Genomic DNA, 24,542 nt, shown 5'->3' with positions numbered 1-24,542 from the left:
TCTTATATGTGAAATTAGGATTATTATTATTGTTTTGTTTCTGCAGCTATAATAATAATAATAATAATAATAATAATAATAATAATAATAATAATAATAATAATTTATTATTTATGCCCCGCCCATCTGGCTGAGTTTCCCCAGCCACTCTGGGCGGCTCCCAATCAGTGTTAAAACACACTTGTTCCATTGAATTGCATTTGCTATTTTGCTGCCCATTAACTCAGCCTGGACAGGTCTTTAGGAGCTCTTCACAATCCCTTTTTGTACTGATGACCCTGAACAATTTAGTATTGTCAGCAAACTTGGCCACCTCATTGCTCACCCCTTACTCTAGATTGTTTATGAACAGCTTTAAAAGCACAGTTCCCAATACTGATCCTCGGGGGACTCCTCTTTCTACATCCCTCCATTGGGAGAACTATTCATTTCTTCCTGCTGCTTAACCAATTGCTGATCCACAGTATAACATCTCTTCATGTTCTATGACTGCTAAACTTACTTAAAAGTCTTCGGTGAGGCATGTGACATTAATTGTATTAACTGGTGCCCATTGAGATATAAACAGCAGCTTCAGCACTTATTCTTGGAACCATGTTAGGGACAGAAAGAGTTAAACTTACTTTGTGGAACTGTTTAATAATAATAATAATAATAATAATAATAATAATTTATTTATACCCCGCCCATCTGGCTGGATTTCCCCAGCCACTCTGGGCAGCTTCCAACAAAACACTAAAATACAATAACCTATTAAACATTACAGGTAGGTAGCCGTGTTGGTCTGCCATAGTCAAAATAAAAAAATTCCTTCCAGTAGCACCTTAAAGACCAACTAAGTTAGTTCTTGGTATGAGCTTTCGTGTGCATGCACACTTCTGAAGAAGGTATCTGAAGAAGTGTGCATGCACACGAAAGCTCATACCAAGAACTAACTTAGTTGGTCTTTAAGGTGCTACTGGAAGGAATTTTTTTATTTTGACTATTAAACATTAAAAGCTTCCCTAAACAGGGCTGCCTTCAGATGTCTTCTAAAAGTTTGGTAGTTATTTTTCTCTTTGACATCTGATGGGAGGCTGTTCCACAGGGTGGGTGCCACTACTGAGAAGGCCCTCTGCCTCGTTCCCTGTAACTTGGCTTCTCACAGCGAGGGAACCACCAGAAGGCCCTCGGTGCTGGACCTCAGCGTCTGGGTTGAATGATGGAGGTGGAGATGCTCCTTCAGGTATACTGGACTGAGGCCGTTTAGGGCTTTAAAGGTCAGCACCAACACTTTGAATTGTGCTTGGAAATGTACTGGGAGCCAATGCAGATCTCTCAGAACCAGTGTTATGTGGTCTCGGCAGCCGCTCCCAGTCACCAGTCTAGCTGCTGCATTCTGGATTAATTGTAGTTTCCAGGTCACCTTCAAAGGTAGCCCCACATAGAGCGCATTGCAGTAGTCCAAGCGAAAAATAACCAGAGCATGCACCACTCTGGCGAGACAGTCTGCGGGCAGGTAGGGTCTCAGCCTGCGTACCAGATGGAGCTGATAAAGAGCTGCCCTGGACACAGAGTTAACCAGCGCCTCCATGGACAGCTGTGACTCCAGAATGACTCCCAGGCTGCGCACCTGGTCCTTCAGGAGCACAGTTACCCCATTCAGGACCAGGGAGTCTTCCACACCCACCCGCCTGCTGTACCCCCAAAACAGTACTTCTGTCTTGTCAGGATTCAACCTCAATCCGTTAGCTGCCATCCATCCTCCAACCGCCTCCAGACACTCACACAGGACCTTCACCGCCTTCACTGGTTCCGATTTGAAAGAGAGGTAGAGCTGGTATCATCCGCATACTGATGAACACCCAACCCAAACCCCCTGATGATCTCTCCCAGTGGCTACATGTAGACCTGTTCAGGTTTACCCATGGCTGTAATTATATGTGTTAATTACAGCCACACAACTAATGTCATATATGCATTTTCTCTAAGGCTATTTTATAAACCTGTATTTAATATACTTTTGCAGAATTGTAATAAGAGGTGCACATTCGATTTGGGGGACAAAGGCCACAACATTATTGAAGTAACTATAATTAGCAGTAAGCATTAGGACCATCAATGAGCAGGCCTAGTTAATAACAAGGGAACTCACAAATCTTTCCTACTACCCTCTGGCATCCTAGCATATAAAGGCTAGTGATTAAACCTGAACCGGTAGCTTTTATGCAGGTCACCAAATATTAGCTGACCTTACCCCTTTATTGTAATTCACCAATTGGTCCATATATTCATTCTCTCTTTTGTGTGTGTGTGTGTGTGTGTGTGTGTAGCTATTAGATTTTGCTTGTTTGTTTTCATTTCTTGTTTGTCTTCTTTTGGTTACCCCATTTTCACTTTAAATGATTATTATAACAAATATATAATCCTTAACATTTTGAAATATGTATTGTTTTCAGTGTTTAAATGTGTAGGTAATAACATGTTTTATTAGTAATATTATATATATATTAGTAATATTATTTATTAATATATTTCATTTTTTAAAAATAGAAAGATATACCTGTAAAAGAAGAAGCTTATTTGACTGGCATTGACCTAGCACTTCTTGGGCTGGTGCTAGTCTCACTGTAGTCCCCCCACCCTTTACCCAGAGTTTGACGGTGGCACACTGCCTAAATCTTGGCTGATAAACTTCAGGTTACTTGTTCAAGATCTGATATAGCCTTGAGTTCTGGCATTGTGTAGTGGAGATGCTGTTTAGTAAAAGAAACTGGGTGTTCAAAACTTGTCCGCACACACCCACCCACCCACACCCACACAGGTCACTAGATTAGGATTTTTTGTTCTTAGTTAAATATCCATACTTCACGTTCTATACAAAGTGTCTATAAAAATGAACAAGTACTATGCTAATTCCAATATAACATATTTGTTTCTGATGAGTTTGCATCAATCTTACAATTGTCTTATACACAGCTATAATTATATTGATTTACTTGCAACTTGCTTGTCATGCATATGCCATTTCTTGTGTGAAAGATTTGTTGTGTTTGTTTTATACAATAATATTGTGATCACAAATCACCAGTAATAGATCTTTTGTGTGGGTACACATATAAACACCCCGTTCTGTTCATTTTGGTTGAGTGGGCTTCCAAGGAACACTGTGGGATAGGGTTTACCTCTTCTTTTGACATTTGTTTTTGCATAAACTGGCACATAACTTTGAAGGAAATTGTTAGGCCTTTTTCTGCTTTTCACCGTTGGTGCAACAGTAATTTCAAGTTGCATACTGACAAACTGGAATGTGTCCAGAGGAGGGCAACCAAAATGGTCAAAGGCCTGGAAACGATGCCTTATGAGGAACGGCTAAGGGAGCTGGGCATGTTTAGCCTGGAGAAGAGGAGGTTAAGGGGTGATATGATAGCCATGTTCAAATATATAAAAGGATGTCACATAGAGGAGGGAGAAAGGTTGTTTTCTGCTGCTCCAGAGAAGCGGACACGGAGCAACGGATCCAAACTACAAGAAAGAAGATTCCACCTAAACATTAGGAAGAACTTCCTGACAGTAAGAGCTGTTCAACAGTGGAATTTGCTGCCAAGGAGTGTGGTGGAGTCTCCTCTTTTGGAGGTCTTTAAGCAGAGGCTTGACAACCATATGTCAGGAGTGCTCTGATGGTGTTTCCTGCTTGGCAGGGGGTTGGACTCGATGGCCCTTGTGGTCTCTTCCAACTCTATGATTCTATGATTCTATTCTATGATTCTATGATTCATACTCTTCCTATCTAGTACTAGTACTTAATACTCACAACCCGTTTCCCAGAGATACCTTTGAGAGAAACTATAAATGAAATCTACAGTCATTGATATAATATTAGATTCAACTTGTTCCAGAAGAAGTAACTGGGACAAAACCTGCTACCCTACCCATGTCCATGAGTCTATTGTCTCCCCATGAAACGGAAATCATGTAAACATGGGAAGTAATGCAAACATGGACCATTTGATGACACTAACATTCAGTTAACAAGTTGGCTCATTATGGGCTTTCCAGTGGTGACCCTGAGGGTCTGGAATTCCTGCCCATGGAAGTGGATTCTTCTCTAAGGTTGCATGCATGTGTTCAAGCACTGATTACACTGTAAGAAATAGTTCTTAGTTATGAATAGGATTTCATGATATCTCTGTGTGCATTTTAACTTCAATTTTTTAAAGGTATTATTCTTATTAGGGGACATGATCAAAAGCAATGATAAAAATAAATATTTCCACAAATAAAAATATATCTGATAGGATCCTCTTCAGTAGAGTCAGTTTCAGAACCTTTATCGTTATTATAAAACTGTAACTCATACTAGTTTCTTGCTGAGTCAAAAAAATAATACTGATTGGGTTGACATGGGTTGCGGCAGAATTTGTATAAAATAGGACAGGACACCCTAGCTGTGCTCACCGATGTTCTGCTTTGTTGTTTGGTTTTATTTTTAAGATAATGGCATGCACATTTTCTATTAGATGCTCTCATGTCAGCTTGTTCTGATAACAGCCATCATTAAAATCCTTTTTACAGGAGATACCATGTATCTTATGCATAGTCATACTTCCAACTAAGAAAAGTTCAACTAACATTAACATAGCTCAGATGTGTGCATGTGTTTTTAACAGCCTTTCCCAGCCATTTCTGTGACCAGAATACTTTCTTGTCCAGACCCACTTGAAAATCACATTAAATAAAATCTGTTCCTGGAGGATATATTAGAATAATGATGGGTTCACTGGTGCAACTTGGAGGTAATAGTCTCCCCCCAATTTGATTATTGCCTGTGGTTCATACTCGGTTAAAATGTGATGGAATCGTGTTGGGATTCCCTTGATATCATTTTTCTTTGATTCATTCACAGCACCTTGTGGAGGCAACCTGACAGGCTCATCAGGTTTTATTCTTTCACCAAATTTCCCTCATCCTTATCCTCATAGCAGAGACTGCGACTGGACTATCACTGTTAATAATGACTATGTCATATCCTTAGCATTTATCAGGTAAGTGATTGGTTGACTCAGACCTGAAACAATGAACACATCCCTGGGAATATTAACTGCTAAACTTACTCAATTGCATTCAGAGTTGCTTGTGATTTTAAAACACCTGGGCAATTTAAAAAGTCTTTATCTGGGCAACTGTTCATTTACTAGCCACCAAAGGCTTGGGCTAATGTGATCGAATTTGCCTGGTGTCTAAAAGATAATAAGGTAACTCCAAACAATCTCTAAAGAAGCTATCCATAATCTAGCAAAAAAGGCCCTCCCACATGTACCCACTGGCCCAACATCTGAAGATGGGACACTGAGAGAAGAGCATCCAAGGAAGCTTTCAGTTGATTGACAGGCTCAATCAAGAGATCTTTAAGATATGAGGTTATATTGCCAAGATGTACAATGCAGGTTATATTGTCAAGATGAAAAGGAGCTACTTGGTCATTTCTGGGTAGAATCTGTGTTGTCTCAAATTCTAAGAAATTAGAAACACTTCACTGCGATAATCAACTCCAAACTATTGTACATAGCTGTTTCATGTTTAACTGTATCATTTACATGGTATATGCATGGAATGTTTCTTGGAATGGGGATACATTGAGATATATTGATACTGTTTCTTATAAGTGTTTTCAGAAACTGAAATAGGAGAGGCTTAAGAAGAAATTAGAGTACTTGCATGCTAGCTGGCAAATATCGTAGAACAACATGAAGCAGCCGCAATCATCTCCTTTGACTGGACACTAACAATATAAGTGATAGTTTGTGAAAACAAATCCAATTATAAATCAATACTAAACACTTCTGTGATATTATGTTTTTCAAGATTTCTTTTAAGTAATTTAATGGATAGTACTGAAAATTTCTTATGTCTGTTAGTACTTAGCATTGTACTTGTTCTAAAATTCATTTGTGTTTGTGAGGCTTGTGTAATAAATTTATGTTGGCCCATGACCTAAGAAATATGCACCAAATGTAGTAACGAGAATAATTCGTTGGAGCACTTTTATCACTGAAATGTGGAAATGTGGAAACTGGGGATAAGCAGGTGACACAATCAAGCTCATCTCAGAGTGTTATTGTGTTAGTGTTCTGCTTCTCATAGACATTTTGATAGCTGCTGGAAACACGATACTGGACTAAATGGGCCTTTGTTCTGATTCAGTAGGCCTCTTCTTCTGCTCTTATGTCCATTAAAGTTTTCTAATGGATAACATTGTCAATATGTAGACACAAAACTAAAATATTCGTGATCCAGGCTAATAGTTTTCCAGCTTTAATAGGAAATGTATGCATTACAGCTTTTATAGGAGATTAAAGGAAAATGTCATACCCATATTAACAACCCATTTTATAAGCCATATATTTACATAATAATAAGGCTCAGGTGAGAGATGCTCTCCTGGTTATTAAATAATGTTTGTTCAAATTCTCTACCACAATTCAGTACCTAAAATGATGTCACAGATTAAACAAAGCAAATCTATTGTCAGTGCTGCATTTCTGACCTATAAAGGATAATAACATGGACAAGAGTATTTGTGAAAGTAAATGCAAACAAAAAGTTCAGAGCGAATCAGATATTGGGAGATAGGCAAACACAATGTTTAAAAGATGCACGGAATTATAGTAATCCGTTAGAAAATGTTTTACATGTGTATGTACTACCTATAATATTAGGCATTCTATCATACAATAGAGGGACGCAGGTGGCGCTGTGGGTTAAAACACAGAGCCTAGGACTTGCCGATCAGAAGGTCGTTGGTTCGAATCCCCACGACGGGGTGAGCTCCCGTTGCTCAGTTCCTGCTCGTGCCAACATAGCAGTTTGAAAGCATGTCAAAGTGCAAGTAGATAAATAGGTACCCGCTCTGGCGGGAAGGTAAACAGTGTTTCCGTGTGCTGCTCTGGTTCGCCAGAAGCGGCTTAGTCATGCTGGCCACATGACCTGGAAGCTGTACGCCGGCTCCCTCGGCCAATAAAACGAGATGAGCACCACAACCCCAGAGTCGGTCACGACTGGACCTAATGGTCAGGGGTCCCTTTACCTTTTTATCATACAAGAAGGTACGATTCAACTTGGAAGAGCGCCTCCACCAAAAGAAGTAAATTTGACCCTGAAAGTATTGCAACACTTCCTTATATGCGGTGGTTTTACCAGTTAGCAGGACATATTAGGATAATATTACTGGAAAAGGCATGTTCCATCTATCATATTTCTCTATCTGTCTTTTTCAGCTTCAGTATAGAACCAAACTATGACTTTCTTTATATCTATGATGGGCCAGACAGCAATAGTCCACTAATTGGAAGTTTTCAAGATAGCAAATTACCTGAGAGAATAGAAAGTAGTTCCAACTCCATGCACTTGGCTTTTCGGAGTGATGGATCAGTTAGTTTTACGGGTTTCCACTTGGAGTATAAAGGTAAGTGAATGTAACTGTATTGCAAATTTTGGACACTCTACTACTCAAGATTGTGCTGCTTTTTTATATTCCTACACACACACACACACACACACACACACACACACACACACACAAGATTTGTATCAATTTGTTCATTTAGTCATTGGCATATCCTATTGATGTCATAATTTGTACTTTAGCAAAAAAGATTACATCTAGTTCTGTTTCACTGGACTACTGATATAGTCAGACAATATCGTCAATGCACTGTGTTTTATGAAGTGTGTGAAACTATCAAAGATCATCAAGCAAAATCACTATCTAAGGGTTATATAGTTTAGAGAAACTCATGTGGGTGCGATTGTATGGGGAAAAGACACATTAAGACAGATTTGTATTTGTAGGTAGAGAAATTCTTGTAACTAAAACTGCCTACTTCATCTTACTCCAGCCAAACTGCGTGAGTCCTGCTTCGATCCTGGGAATATAATGAATGGCACAAGGCTTGGAATGGACTATAAATTGGGGTCAACAGTCACGTATTATTGTGATGCTGGTTATGTTCTTCAAGGATACTCTACACTCACTTGTATTATGGGAGACGATGGGAGACCTGGATGGAACAGAGCCTTACCAAGCTGTCATGGTGAGTTTGGGGGCATGGAGTTAGGGGGATCAATCTAATTCCTGATTTGGAGGAGGGAGTATTTAATGTGTACATTAATTTTCATAACTCCTGATTCCCCTGACTTACTGGTGAATCTCAATTTGTGGGGCCGCATAACACTGGGGAGCAACAGTGGCTGTCACCCCTGTGGCAGTGGGTATTTGGTACGAATCGCACAGCTACAGGGGTAGGGTGGGTGGTCTCTCTACCCTGTGAGTTTCCAAGTACTTCATTTTTGGGGTCTGATCCCAAGATTTAAAAGGCCTGTGCCAGCTCTCACCTTTCTTTGTCAATGCTTACCCACCCAACCACTCCTGTACTTTGTGTTGGTCGAAGTGGATTTCCTTGCTTGCAGAAATTCCACTAGCAGCTTTGCTACGGACAGTTGTATGTTGCTGCCTTCAGGGCGAGAATTTTATTTATTTATTTTATATACTCATGTTGGACTGGCTATAGTTTATTTTATTTTTAAAATTTGTATACCATCCTTTATTCTCTGGGTGGTTCACAAGATAAGAACACAAAAGGCATAATAAAAACAAAAACAAGAACAAAACAATAACCCTCACTCTCCCCCCAAAACACATTTAAAATTGTATAGGATATTAATCAGCCAAAGGCCTGGTTGAAGAGGAACATTTTTGTCTGGTGCCCCAAGGTGCCAGCTGAACCTCCATGGGAAAACATTCCAGAAACGGGGAGCCTCTGCTGAAAAGGCCTGTTCTCATGTTGCCATCCTCCAGACCTCTTGTGGAGGAGGCACACAGTGTTTGATTGCATATGACTATATATTTCCTACAATCACATTTGAGCCATCTCCCAGTTCGTTTTCTCGCCCTAAATTCTGGGTTTATGAGGGCACAGAGCAGGCTCCATGATGTGGGAGAAGGCACTCAAGGGCGATTGTGTCAACAGCTTGAGCTGTTCAGATGTTCAACAGGAGCTCCAGTCATATTAGTCAGAAAATCCCCCAGAGACATCTGGAAACTTCATAGGTCATCCCACCTCTGCAGAGGAGAAAAGATGCTGAAAGCCTAAATCTCGACAGAAAATGACCTGGCCATGATAAGGGACCGATGTCAATACCCCCCACTTTCAGGTCGCCCTTTTCCTGCCTTGTTGAGAAAACAAGGTCCAGAGTGTGGCCTGCCACATGTGTTGGGCCAGTGACTTGTTGGGACATCCCCATGGTCAACATGGCAGCCATGAAGTCCTGAGTCGCCCCAGAAACATTCGCCTCAGCAGGGATGTTGAAGTACCCCAAAACTTAAAATTTTGGAAGTCCTTAACATGGCCTCCAAGACCAGCTCTGTCTTCTCGGTCAGAGAGACTGCTGGGCACCGAGGTGGGCAGTAAACAGAATCCCTAATCTGTCCTGATTGCACAATGTCAGGAAACACAGACTCTAGATTCCTCCCCCCAAAACATAATCTGGAGAGAAAACCTGGAAAGTGAGAGGGAAAGAATACTTTTATAGTCTACATTGCTTTGACTACTACACTCTGGAACAGTGGAAAACAAGTCTGCTCCATTTCGCATGAGACAGCTGTTCAGTTATTTGAAGATGGTTATCGTATCACCTCTCAGACTTCTTTTCTCCAAGCTAAACATTCTCACTCCTTGAACCATTCCTTATTAGTCTTGGTTTCCAGAACTTTTATCACCTTGATCAACCTCCTCCGCATACGTTCTAGCTTGTCAATAGCCTTCTTAAACTGTGGTGCCCAGAACTGGACATAGTCTTTCTTTCTTTTCTTTGGCCATTGCTGTTCCAAGTGCAATCTGATGAAGGCAGAATAGATGTCAGGTAATGGGCAGGGGGGGTTTGGCCTGGAGGAAAAGTGTGTTATGGGCCAGATTAGCAACAACCACAGTTGTTGTTCAGCAGTATCTGGAGAACAGGTACCCCATCTCTACACATTGTAACTCTGTGTGATTTGATGTCTGTACAATAACCCCAAACAGTCTTTACTTCATTTTCATATCCTAACATAAGTTTTTAACAAGATTCAATAAAATTTTACTTTCTTCTTTTTTAATTAAGCTAATGGAAGAAGGAAAGAAAGCTATATACATTTCTCCAATGACTCTCTGTATTAAGTGTGACTTGCCTTTGGCTAATATCCTTATTTCAAATGTCCTTGAAGCCTCTCTAATAATTGCAGGATGTGAACCAAGTCCACAATCTCACTCTCATATGAATGAATGCAAAGATTAACCAGGATAATACACTAAGCCATTTGGCATTTGATGATAGCTGTTAAAAGCAGAATATAATTAAGGTGTGCAGATTAAACTTTTCAAATGACAACGGATAATAAGTAATGATTTTTGTCATCTTCAACAAGTGCATTTCCTTCTAACAATACTACCTAAGATTTACCTTTCATGTAACAAATATCTGTTGTTTACAAGATAGCACTTTATTGCTCAGTATTGTGGAAAACCCCATTTCATGCTAAGAAGGATCCAAATCATAATTACCATCCTATCTGAGACCAAGAGCAAAACCTTTTTACATTTGCTCCTTAAAAACAAAACAGGAAACTACTATGTGTTACTTGCATGGGGGGATTACCCATGTTAGACTAATGCTCACAGAAGGGTAATTCGTAATTCATTATACTTACAAATGCATACAGCACATGAGCACAATATATTCCATGATAAATTCATAAAGAGTATATCTTTTGAGTTTGCTTCCCAGAGCCTAAAGTGTCAATGTTGGGGCAAGGAATACCCTCAGGCTAAGCACTCGCTCCTTCGTGGAAAAAGCAATGCCTGCTAGTGGAACAGGCTGTCCACTCATTGCCAGAACATGTGAACCATCTACAAACACTGCCTTTGTCTTTTCAGGATTCAGTCTCAGCTTGTTGACTCTCACCCAACGCATTACTGACACTGGCCTACACATCCATCCCCGATTCAGATGGAATGGAGAGATAGAGTTGGGTGTCTTCCACATATTGGTGACACCATAGAATGGGGGGGGGAGCATTTTCTTCTTTTTAAAAACCCATCTCTATAGGTTTGTTGCTTGTGAAATAATGGAATATCACACACAGAGTAGTGCACAGTAGGGGGGTATAAAGGTAAAGGATCCCTGGACAGTTAAGTCCAGTCAAAGGTGACTATGAGATGCAGCACTCATCTCGCTTTTCAAGCTGAGGGAACCAGCATTTGTCCACATTTGTCCACAGACAGCTTTCTGGGTCATGTGGCCAGCATGAACTCATGCCAAACTGCTTCTGGTGCCTTGGGACACTGTGACAAGTGCCAGAGTGCACGGAAATGCTGTTTACCTTCCCACCACAGCAGTACCTATTTATCTACTCGCACTAGTGTGCTTTTGAACTGCTAGGTTGGCAGAAGCAATGGGATCTCACTAACGTCATGCGGATTAGAACCACCAACCTTCCGATCAAGCAAGCCCAAGAGGCTCAGTGGTTTAGACCACAGCGCTACCCGTGTACCAATACGGTAGAGGTGTAGAAACAAAATGAGCCAGTGAGTCAAGCAACTATTTCCACACTTTCATAGTCTTGTGTAAAATGGAAATCTTACCTCTTCCCTTAGATATGTGACAGGTTGAATTGACAAGTGTGCCCATACTAAATCATTAGCAGGCTTTTCAGCCCAAGCTACATTGGCCATTTTGGGTTTGAAGTCAGCTTGTTTTGAAAGTATCCCTAGTTAGTGTTAAATCACAATTCCTGGTTTGGTTGAAATGACAAGCATCAACTAAAAGTGGAAATTGGAGAAGGCTAGACTTATTCATGTAGTACAAAACCACATTTTAGCGGTATGCCTAGGTGTGTCTGGCTCTCAACCCCTTCTCATCTCCTGAAATGTGCCTTTAATCTTTGCATCTTTAACAGAAATGACCGTATATATTGCATTTTGAGACTGACTGAATAGTGCTATTAGGTGACCAGTGAAGTTATTCTGCTGCAATTATTTGATTTGCATCTTTAGAGCATAACGGAATGTAATATTATACATGTTGTGACTCATTAACATTGGCAGAACTTTCCTGTGATACTTAGATATAGCATAAGCTTGTGTGAAATAAGCATTATGCTAAAATACCTCTGAGCTCAATTTTACTTGAAATGGATACTTACAGATGAGATTGAGTCTCCAGATAATGTAATTAAATCTTTAATAATGCTCAACATTATTGCAAATTCCATATGTAATTTGACACTTAGTTTCACTGCTGATAGGTTTTGCTGAAGAAATAGAACAGAATTTGCATATAAGATTTACCTCATTTGAGAATTAATGCTTTTGTGAAAAGATATTTCTTTCCACACTTTCTTCCTCATTTTACATGCCAAAGAAAAGCACTTTGAATGTACTAAATGCTAAACCAGAACTTTTCATTCTATGTTTGTTTAGTTTTAAGGGGGAGGGGTACACAAGAGCTTAGGGCTGTATCTAAGATTAGTCATACTCAGAGGAGAACCATTGAAATGAATGGACCTTAATTATTTCCACTAATTTTAATTGTCTGCTGCTCTGAGTATGACTAGCATTAGATACAATATTTAGTCTTGTACACACCAGAATTTGAACTGTGAATCCATTGACTTCTCTTGTGATTCTTAAGCGACCATACATTGCACTGCTACATGTATAATGTGCTTGAGCGTTCTAATGTTGTATAGCAATAAAATATCCAAAAATGGTTCTACTAAATCATCAGATTTGGAAATGATAGCACAGGCCACCCATACGAACACAAAAGGATCTGGTATATCAGCCCCAAGGTCTAACTCATCTAGTATTCAGTTCTCAGGGATCAATCAGATACCTACAGGAAACTCAAAAAGCAGGGCATTATATCAGTTGCCCACATGATCCATGCAGCAAGTGGTCTTGAGAGGGAGAGCCATTCAAATCCATTGCCCTAAACCAGGGCACAACCTAAAGAGATGCTGTGGGTGTTCTGTGGCTGCTCATTTCTCAGTTGCTCAGCAGCCCAGTTTTTAACACAAATACGCGAGGGGCAAAAATGTTTTCAAAATTAAAATATTAAAAAGTTTTGCTGGTATAGTCCTATCCTCTTTCAGCATAAGTGGCAGCTGAAATCATGGTAATTCTGCCCACACCCCTGTTGGCTGGGCATTTTATTTTAATTTGTGGTTTTTGTTTTAGTGCATGACTCGCAAGCATTAGGGATTATTTCAACCAGATATGCTAATTGTTGTATAGATTAGTTTCTCAGAAATGCTAGTCTTTGTCAAATTTTCTTGCTCTGGCAAAAACATAATTATTATCACAGTTTTGAATGGATTTTGCATTACAGATAGTGGAATAAAATTTAATACACATAAATTCGCTGGCATCTTGTACAATTAATTAGAGGGCATTTGATAAGCTAAGCCCCACAACTGTCTTGTGTAGAGCCAGCTGCACTTCTGAAAGTGTCTTGGGGGACACAGAAGGCAATTAAGAATACATCTTTCCATAATAGCTAGTTAATGGTTTCTGATTTTATAGCAGTATATAAATATTTATATATACAGAGAGAGAGAGCGCACACACACTATCGGTATTTTTTGATATGCTTAAGTTTTCACAGTAAAAAGATTGGCCCAAAAGGCCAGTCACCTTTTCCTATTAAAGAGGAGGGGAAAATCCAAGTGGTTGACATAAGATTCATAATAGATAATAAAGATAATAGACATAAAGATTCTTCTTCCTCTCTCAAAGCACTAGAACTCATGGAAGATTCAGGACAGATAAAATAAATACTTCCTTAGTGCTTACTTAAACTATGGCTCTGATAGCCACAAACTTTGGATGACTTTAAACAAGGATTAAGCAAATTCATGGTGGGTGACTCCAGCGGAGGAGCAAACCAATCAGGTGTCTGGGGCGGCATGTGTGCCCTGCACCCAAGGGTGGGGCCAGCTACTCGTGGGGCTGGGCAAGCCAGGGCAGGACGTTCCGTGAGGCCTCCAAGGAGTCTGCCTGCTTCCTCCCACTCAGCCACCCTACAGCTGGGGGTGGGGAGGCAGTGGGCAGACCATCTGGGGCAGCATGGAGGCTGCAGGTGCCCAAGCCACCGCGTCACTCCTAGGAGAGACGAGTGGGTCGGGTGAGTGCCGCCTGGCATTTTGTCACCCCCCTCATTGGTGACACCCGGGGTGGCTTGCACCCACCGCACCTCCCTTCTTCTGCCCCTGGGTAACTCTACCTGTCAGGGGACTGCCATCAGAACAGGGGAGGGAGGCAGGGGGATACAGAGAGCCTCCAACGCTTCTGAGGGGCAGCTCCTTGTCCAGCAGTGGGGAAAGCCATGCCTCCAGTAGAGAAGAGAGGGAAGGGAGCAGCCAAGTGAAGGGAGGGCTCAAAGATGCTGCTGAGAGCCCAAGCGCCTCACCTAGCCCTGCTGGCCAGGAACCACACATGCCGTTTCCGTCACCCAGCTTGCACAGAGGGGTGAAACGTAAGGAGGGCAGGGCGAGATTTGGGGTGTCTAAGTTCTTATGCTGGGGGAGAAACCGGAAGGGGCCACATCTGCAAGTGACTATGATGGACATGAACTTTGTGGCTATGCACTGTAAATAGTTTGCACCAATAAAACCTGTAAAAGACAGGTCGGAGTCCTGCCTGGTTACTCACGAGCAACCACCACCAGCACCTGACGCTACCCATAGTTGAAAGCAGTATGCTCCTGAGTGTAAGTTGGTGGAAGAAGAAGAAGAAGAAGAGTTTGGATTTGATATCCCGCCTTTCACTCCCTTTTAAGGACTCTCAAAGCGGATAACATTCTCCTTTCCCTTCCTCCCCCACAACAAACACTCTGTGAGGTGAGTGGGGCTGAGAGACTTCAAAGAAGTGTGACTAGCCCAAGGTCACCCAGCAGCTGTATGTGCAGGAGCAGCGAACCCGGCTCACCAGATTATGAGTCCACTGCTCTTAACCACTACACCACACTGGAAACCACAGGAGGAGGGAATGGTCTTGTACTCACGCCCTGCTTGTACGTTTCCCATGGGCAGTTGTTTGGTCACCATGAAAACAAAATGCTGGACTAGATCTTTTTATTCTGGGGAACAAATTATCCCACTGGGACATGTTTTACCACCAATTCTCACTGATTTTTAGGGGACATTATAGCCACTAGGAGAATTAATTAGTAAAAAATTGCTGCTAAAACATGCCCCTTGGGAGAATTTATTTTGTCAGGTCTGGAATAAATATTAGGCCAAGCATCTGGAGTCATCCCTTCCCCCCATTTTTCTTTCCCATTAACATGTTTTAGCCACAAAGCAGGACCAGTGGAATTGCAAGAATTATAAATTTTTATTCATTTGGAAAGCAAGTGAGGGGGGGGGAGTGCAATAAAATTGTGCTAAGCATTTGTATTTGTATTTAATAAATTTATATCCTGCTCTTCCTCCCAAAGGAGTCTGGGGTGACAAACATACAAAATATAAAACAACATTTTAAAACAATCTCAGTACATATGCAGACTAAAGTACATTTACATTGCCAGACCCTCCAGGAACTTCCCTGATTTAGAGAAGCCGCCCAGGTTTCTGATTTGATCCCAGAATGTCCCACTTGTCCTTAGGATGTCCTTATTTTCACTGGAGAAATGTTGTAGTGTATGGAGGTATTTAATTGTGTCTGTGTGTGTGAGAGTGCTGGAAGTTGCCCAGAGTGGCTAGGGCAACTCAGTAAGATATGTGGGGTATAAATAGTAAAATTATCATTATGGAATGGGACATCCCTATTTCCATCAGAGAAATGTTATGGGGGGTTGCCTATTTTATTTTTTCAGTACCATATTGTTAAAATACATTGCATCGTTACTTCCTAGCACCTTGTGGAAGTCGTTCTACAGGCTCCGAAGGCACAGTTTTATCCCCAAACTACCCTAAAAACTACAGCATAGGACATAACTGCATTTACTCCATTGCTGTCCCAAAGGAATTTGGTGAGTAATATGTCTTTAATTTGTGTTTTACTTGTTAGTTTTACAATTATTGCTTTCCTAGCTTTACACGGACATTGTAATTATTATATCCGGCAATCTCAGTTTAGCATCAATAACTGCATATTGGAGATAATAAGGGGATGCTTTCATAAAAGATGTTGTGATCTGTTTATCCAATTATTTTAATTACAAATGTTTTGATGGGTGTGTGCCTTACTCAGAAGTGTTATATTGGTTGCTTAAACCTTATTATTGCAAGCAGGTGGCACAACTTCAGGTGCGTCCATATGACATGTGATTGCTGGTGTGCAGGTCCTTTTGGACCCAGAAGAGGGAATAATGGGGCCGTAACAGGGACATAAGGGGGCATAAAGAGGGGTGCCAGTTGGGAACCGCTGATAAGATTTTGAATATCATCATATATTTCCTAATGGTGAAGAAGTGTAGCAGTGCTTGTATGTCATGCACATTGGAATGTATGGAAGACATCAGCTAGGTGAACAGTTCATTGAGTGTGTGAAATACATTTTCCATATATTGAGGGAAATCATCTGCTGAGGAACAGGAAGATCCATCTAATTTTATGATAAGGATGTTTATGGCTTACAGCCAGGCATGCAGTAGGTTTGTAAATAGGTTGAAATGGCTGTGTTTTAGACTGCTGTCTGCTTCATTGGCCACAGAATTGATATAAAATGTATGGCTGTGTTTTGCCACGGACTGAGAGATCATTTATATTTCTTGCAATAATTTATATTTCTGGATATTGCTAACGTACCAAAGACCACTTTTGGAATTGATGATTTCCTCCACAGATGTTTACATTTATTTCAATAATTTATAACTCCCCACCATGCTAATGTATTAAAGGCCAGGAATTAATGCTTTCTTGAACAGATGTTTTTAGCCTATTTATCATGGATGGCACATAATAGTTTTCCTGGCATTATTTTTTATTCTGTTTCATAGACTACCAAGATTGCCCACATGTATATAAGAAATAACAACTACAATGCTGTACAGAAATGTCATAAAATGAGCCCCACTGAACATAGTGGGCTTGTATCTAAGTAGATGTGCAAATGAGTATACTGTATGATATTTAATCTACAATCCTATAGCCACTTTCCTGGGAGTAAGGTTCATTTGCATCAATGTAATTTGATTACTCAGAAGTCACATTATTAACCTTTGCAAGACTAAGTTTAAGATTACAGGCCATTGTGCGTGGAACAGGTCTCGGTGTTTCGATTTCTGGGAATGGAGTTGAGAGATGACCTAACCTGGGGAGAAAACAGCAAAGACCTGGTGAAGAGAGCACAGCAGAGGTTATATTTTCTGAGAATCCTCCAGAAAAACAATCTCTCAAAGGACCTGTTGATGGCATTTTACCATTGCACTGTGGAGAGCGTATTAACTTATGGTCTGTGTGTGTGGTTTGGGAGCTGCACGGCCAGGGGAGAAACAATGCTATCCAGGGTTGTAAAGACTGCAGAGAGAATAATTGGGTGCACTCTTCCCACCTTAGATCAAATCTATGCTGCCAGGTGCCACAAGAAAGCGGCAGAGATAGCGCAGGATAGTACACACCCCGAAAATGATCTCTTTCAGCTTCTGCCTTCTGTTTTTTTTTTTTATAATCATATTTATTAGCATTTCCAATAATAACAGAATAAGAAAAATAGAGAAGATAAAGAAAAGAAAGAAAAAGAAAGACAAATTTACATTCTTGCTTTCATAACCTTCTTTCCAGGACTCCCTCCTTCCCCTCCCGACCGTATTCCCCTTTCCCTAGGTTGGTTCCACAAGCTCTCATTCCCAATTAAAACCTAATATGTTTAACCCTTTAGCCAATTTAAATTTATACAATCTTACCATCACTCCTCATCTTTAACAGAAATAGAAAAAAGATTTTTTCCCCAAGATCTGCCCCAGTTTCCTTCCATGAATTCCCCCCTTTTTTAAAGAAAACATGTTAAATCAAGATACCAAAGTTATATAAAGAAATAGAAGATAAAAGATATAAGAAGATTCAAAAAGTTGGTTACATAGCCTTCGGATTCCAAGATTCCCCCTCCCTTCCCCGGTTTGAATTCCCCATGTCCATCAGTCTGTGTATTATCGGCCTGGAGGTCTCAAGTCCACAGCCAAATTTTTCTCATTCCACCTTGCCGGTTTTCTTTAAATTTATTTGTTTTATTGATGTTTAACTTCAAAAATCCAGTCTAATAGAGGCCTTTAGTTTCCTTGGTCTTTGTTGCTCCTCCCATTGTTCTTTCCATGTCGTAGTTGGTCCTTTGTTCTTTTTATTCCTTACTTTCTCAGGTTTCTTGTCTTGTTCATCTGCTAAAACGTTCTTATTCCAAAATCTAGTATCTCTACAGAGGTTTGTTATTCAGGAACAAAAACTTACGTCCAGTCCCTTCCTTTCTTCAATAGAAAATTCTATTGTCTCCTTTTAATATAAACACCTCTGTAGACAAAATAGTATTTCAGTTTTGCAGCTTTCCCAGAAGATAAGACCTGTGCACATCCCAGAGTAGTTTCCCACATACGACTGCTTGTAATGTCCCGAAACCCCTCTAGGGGGATTGCAGTAACTTTGTATCCTCTAATCCAAAAGTCAAATTGTTGTTTCTTTTTTTCCCCAACAGTTTGTATCCATATTATATCAAATTGTAACAGAATTAACCAGCAAAATACTTGTAACAAAGTCCTCTTTATATTCTCAAGATTTGACAGCTTCTTTCAGCTTCTGCCTTCTGGAAGAAGGTATAGGGTTATAAAGGCCAGGACTAGCCGCCTGAGAAACAGTCTCTACGAAAATGCAATTCTGGTTCTAAACGCAGCATAAGGGGTCTCTATAGTATAGTGTATTTTAAAATGGGGTTTCAGAGTTTTTAGGGGTTTTTGAATGTTTTATGTAGTTTTTATGTAGTTTTACGTAGTTTTTATGTAGTTTTATGTAGTTTTTCAATTTCATTGTTCTGCATGGGACAATGACAATAAAGATATCATATATCGTATATTCTTGTGAAATCAGGACCACTAGGCAAATTCAGCAGTAGGATTTGACACAATATTCAGAAGATAGCAACTGAAAGGTGTTAAGACTGTATGAGGGGGGAGGGCGGGGAGATGTTTTAATATCAAAACCAGTGTTGACACTATGGTTAGGCAGCCTTACAAGGTTTGACTAAAACGATTTGCTGGGTGTTATCTGGAAAGTGCAACAAGATCCAAGTTAGATAAAGATGGTCTTAAATTGTTCAAGGTTTCTGATCCACTTCATTCATTGCTGAGTTGCTATGAATTGGACTTCTGCTGCTGCTAGCCAGTAGAAAATATTCCCATTTATATATTATCCTTTGGCCTGAAGCTATTAAATTATCTATGCACATTTGAAGAGGTAAGGCAAAAATATGATCCAATTTATTTATTTAAAGCATTTTGCCCCACTCTCCCAGGCTCACATGAGATTAATATAAACTGAGAAGCCCAATTTAAAAGACACAGCAAAATGGGAAAAGGGGTGGGGAGGGAAGAAGAAAATTAGCCTGTGTTATATACAGAACAATCAATTAAAATCTTTGGGTGTTGTTGTTTTTTAAAGGAGCAACTGAATATGATCACAGGCCCATAATATGGATCTGATTTGGAACGACTTTAACAAAGTGTCTCTGTGTGTTCTTTTTCTACCTGTTATATGTATCTGGCATTATAAAATTTTGTTCCAATAAAAACTGACTTACTGCAGAGTGTTGGAGGAGGTGATCCTTGAAATCTCTTCCAACTCCATAATTCTGTAAAATTTTGAAATGGTACAGCTCTTTTCACTTTCATGTTTGTGGCTTATTTCACAATCTTAAGTTAGCTTCTACCTAGAAGGACTCAAATGTGACTCCGCCATGCAGTAAATTAGTATTTTATTTCTATTTTCCAAGCCAGTGTGGCCTTTACTGTAAGTGTGTATTTCTAAAGCTGTGTGGGGTCACAAGCTATTTAACATGACCTCCAAAAATGAAAAGTCAGCACTTCAAAGTTGTGCTTGTTGTTGAAAAACAAACAAATTTGGGTATCTCAAAGACACAACCCTAATCAATAGCAACTTGTGTGTTTATTAAAGCATTTATATACAAAGTGCCACTCAGGGTGGCTAACATCATTTATAAATTACAGTTTTGTAAAAGCACAACTCAAAAACCGGCAACAATGATATACAAATCAAATGCAAAGCAAAACATAAACAGATAATAATAATAATTTAATTATTAGGCTAATGAACATTTCATGGAGTAGGAATAAAAGCAATTTTACATTCAGGTATTCAACTTTTCATGGCTGACTCTGTGAAAAAAATCACAGCAGTGTAGCCCTTTTTCAATGTTTCATTATTCTGTCATGCAGAATCACAGCTTCAATATTTCATGCTATGACGGGTTTAAGCTAGAAGATAAATGATTCACAAAAGCACACAGCATGCTATAGGCAGAATCTTCTGTAAACATGGAAGACTCATCATCTTTGACACTTTCCCACTGATCCTGCAGAAGGGCGCAATGATCACTAATTGTTTAACACTGTGGTCCTCCGCTGATTAAAATTACTATGCTGTTGCTTAATTTTAATCTCTCTCTCTCTCTCTCATTTTTGCTGATTCACTAGTTGTAATTGATGTTTAGCAATGCAACATGCAAGGGGAAGCCCATGGAAATTAGCAGAAGATTTGATGGCTCTGTATTCAGCTCACTCCTTTGTAGCTTAATAATGATCCTGTGTCTTCTTCTTACCAGCTGATTTTGGCCTCAATCCTATCTACTTGCACACTCACTCCTGAACTGACAGAGATGGGCACCTGGCATTATTTAGAAATTTGTTTCTGACAGGTGTTTGGGTTTACCCTCTTAACACACCGTTTACTTATATCTTTTGTGCCACTGGAGCATGGCTGGGAGCCAATGTGACAGGTTTAGCTTTTCCCCCTTTCTATCTGCCCTACTCACCTTGGAATTCTGAAATGCTGCTTTAAGTATGAATCCCCAGAGCAATAAAGTTAAGTCAGAGCTGTGCCTTCTAGCTGCCCTTGTGGGATATTTAATATTTTGTGAACCCATGCAGTAGGTGGGTAGGATTTGGGGAATTTAATGTGTCTGCATATGCATGTGCTGTGATACATCCGTACGTTGTGCAATTTCATTTAAGCCATGGGTAGGCAAACTAAGGCCTGGGGGCCGGATCCGGCCCAATCGCCTTCTGAATCAGGCCCACGGACAGTCCAGGAATCAGCGTGTTTTTACATGAGTAAGAATGTGTCCTTTTATTTAAAATGCATCTCTGGATTATTTGTGGGGCCTGCCTGGTATTTTTACATGAGTAGAATGTGTGCTTTTATTTAAAATGCATCTCTGGGTTATTTGTGGGACATAGGAATTTGTTCATATATTTTTTTTCCAAAATATAGTCCGGCCCGCCACAAGGTCTGAGGGACAGTGGACCGGCCCACAGCTGAAAAAGTTTGCTGACTCCTGATTTAAGCCATGAAACTTTTTCTATATTGCACACACACACACACACATACAACCAACAACAACAACATGGCAATTTATTGTTCAGTATATATCAGGAAAAACCCTTAACAATCCATGTGTTATCTTTCCCTTCAATACCATGTCTGCCCCCATTTCCCATCCCTACTCCATTCTCTTACTGTCATCATTCACGCATAAAGTCTGCTCATAGATGCTCACATATAGACACCTTCAAGCTCAATTTATACCTCCTATCCATCCACACATAATGCTTATTCATTCACAGACTGCATGACCCATTCACACATACACACACTCAAGACTCAATAGTCATCATTATTGCGGTTACCCTCCCAACTATCAAAATGTTACCGTTGCAGAACTTCCACAACATTTAGATTACAATACCAACTGTCAGGGAACTGCCATCGGAGCCAGAGGGAGAGGGAGGACTCCAGAGGGATTCCGAAGAGCGTGCCAGGAGGGAGAGAAGCAGCACATCTTCTGGGGAAGGAAATCAGCGTAACACCAGTGGAGAAGGGGGGCAGATGGGGGAATCGGCGAGGTGGCTCCGAGACTCTTCGCCGGGAACCAGTGGGGAGAGCCCGGGTCCTCCGATGCCCACACCCTCCCTGCGCAGAAGGCTTCCGCGCAGGGAGGCTAGGAGGAGACTAAGCGTCAAAGAGCTTCTTTGCTGGAAGAAGTTCAAGAAACGCCCACTAACGGATTCTGCCAGCGATTGAGACAGTCACCGGCGTGTGGCTGTCCAGACAGAAAGGGTTCATACAGGCAACCAGCCAAGAGTGGCATTGATTTACACACAAGCAACCCCTAGAACTACTACACTAACCCACAAAGCCAGATTGACAAGCTGCTTTGGGAAATGACTAGCATTCAAAGGATTCTTGATCCTCGGTATCCCCGTTCTACTTTGTTACATGGACAGCATGCTTAAATGGGTGCTATTGGTTGAATGTGATATCATATGCAGTGTTTTAGATAGATATAGTGATTTGTTTTAGGAAGCTGAGTTGCATGGTACAGTGGGAAGGTGAGCATGGACCATTAAAAGTCTTAAGTTTCTGTCTCCATGCCATTTTGGTATTCTTTTTTAAAATTTATTTTTTTAAATCATTTTTGTATTCTTGCATGATTTTTAGACATTAAACCATTTGGTTTTGTTGACAATGTTCACTTCTGTTCATTTCAACATGACTATCTCTTACTCCACCTACATGTGTCATATTGTCTTCAGTACCTATTCCTAGAGCCACACATGATGTGATCATGACATATTTTAGATTTCCTATAGGAATCACTGCTTTCTTCATAATAATAATAATAGTAATAATAATAATAAAATCTGCAGCCACTCTCATTTTTTTCACATTTGAACTATTTTCTCATGCATTTTTAAGCAATTTTGAAAGTAACATAAAAAAGAATTGTATAGAAGGAGTAACACTGACAGGCCACTAACAATTTGTTGGTGAATGGTCCATAAAAGATTGACTATTGCAAAGTCCCCCCCCCCTCAAAAAAAAAAGCAAGCACAAAATCTGTTCTGCCAGCTGAGCAAAAGCAACCAAACAATGTTGTCAACACACATTATCTCTTTTAGAGTGTTCACTGAGTGTGGAATCTACAGACAGTTTAAAAGCCATGTCATTCCACAGTTACTTCGGCAATGTCACTTTTGCTTTAAAATGCATTTTGCATTTCAAAAATCATGAAGATTTATCTTTTAGTGTCAGGAAGGTGTTATCTCAGAGGCTTAAATTATGAGAGACAAGTTCTCTCAACTGAATTGGATGCTAACAGAATGATATTGGAGGGGGAGGGGGAGTGAACTTTACCAGTAGGCCAACCTAAGGTTGCATTACATATTGGAGAAGGGTAGGGGCTGTGTATCCAGGTGCCTCTTCAGTTCAGTAAGATCACAGGGGAAAGGAGGATATGCTAAAATAAAGCAGCGTCAGGGATGTGAGGAGCATCATTTGAGACCTGGACAGCCAGCAGCCTATTGCATCTCAGGTAGCCAAGTCTCAAGTATGAGGACAGGAACTTATTTTAAAAGTGATAAAAATGGAATGGAGATCGTGCCTGATGTTTGAAGCTGTGAAGTTGGAAGATCTGATACTTGGGATTTAGAAGAAAGAAACGTTTTGTTTTGTTTTTCACATGAGCCTTCCTATTCACTGAAGTGATTTGAGGAAAGCATTCTCTGCATAGCCACACCTTCTGAGCTGTCTTGCCTTTGTAATGTTCTCCCCCAGGGAGACTCACCTGGAAACTACTTTACTGCCTTTCTGCACCTGCCTATTTCCTTAGGTCTTTTAATTTTTTATTTTATTTTTTTAAAAAACCTATTCTCTTGTTATGTGCTTGGACCTTTTGCTACTTTAGGGGATGATTCTACAGTCCCATTGAGTTTACTGGGGCTAACCTTGAAGTCTAAGTGTGTATAAAGGATTGCAACCTTACAAAGCAAGCCTACTGTTGGGCCAGGGGTCTGAAGCTGTGGACCTTACAAAGCTCATTTGAATATAGGTGGCAGCCATTTTAGGCTTGTCCAATTGACACATGACTGTTGATTCACAGCAGAACGGGGGTGGAACTGGGCAGAACGGCGACAGGGGGGCACTTATACACACTCTGCCGACACATGTAGGGGCTGCCTGTATCTAGGAGAGCCTACCCTATCTACTTAAAAAAAAAACCAACAAAAAACCACACAGTTTTCTCCCATTGTTTTCAATGGGATGTCATGCTGAAATATATCTGCACCGTGATATAAGTTCCAGTCCTTATTTATGGGGCCTTGGTACGACACTGATCACTGCAGTTCTGTTGCAGCTTTAAGTGGTAGAAAAACTTTTGTGTTTTTTAAGAAAAGAAAACCTTATGCTGCTTTGTGCCCTGAAGACAATTTCATGACCCCTGAAAATAGACAATATGTGCCTTTTT

The 24,542-nt window shown here is 40.3% G+C and overlaps 1 protein-coding gene across 5 annotated transcripts in view; it reads left to right on the top strand.

Moving 5' to 3' along the window:
• The window catches only part of CSMD3 (CUB and Sushi multiple domains 3), a 607,508-nt gene that overhangs the window by 438,151 nt on the left and 144,815 nt on the right, over window positions 1-24,542 (top strand). For all 5 annotated transcript variants that reach the window (XM_081204227.1, XM_081204230.1, XM_081204229.1 and 2 more), the window contains 4 exons: window positions 4,886-5,024; window positions 7,257-7,444; window positions 7,878-8,072; window positions 15,931-16,047. In XM_081204227.1, the coding sequence (XP_081060353.1) occupies window positions 4,886-5,024; window positions 7,257-7,444; window positions 7,878-8,072; window positions 15,931-16,047 (639 nt within the window). The remainder of the gene's footprint in view (window positions 1-4,885; window positions 5,025-7,256; window positions 7,445-7,877; window positions 8,073-15,930; window positions 16,048-24,542) is intronic.

The sequence above is a fragment of the Podarcis bocagei genome, assembly GCF_964188305.1.
Source record: "Podarcis bocagei genome assembly, chromosome: 8".
NCBI lineage: Eukaryota > Metazoa > Chordata > Lepidosauria > Squamata > Lacertidae > Podarcis > Podarcis bocagei.
The sequence above is the reverse complement of the archived record's forward strand: the minus strand, read 5'-3'. Positions and strand labels throughout refer to the sequence as shown.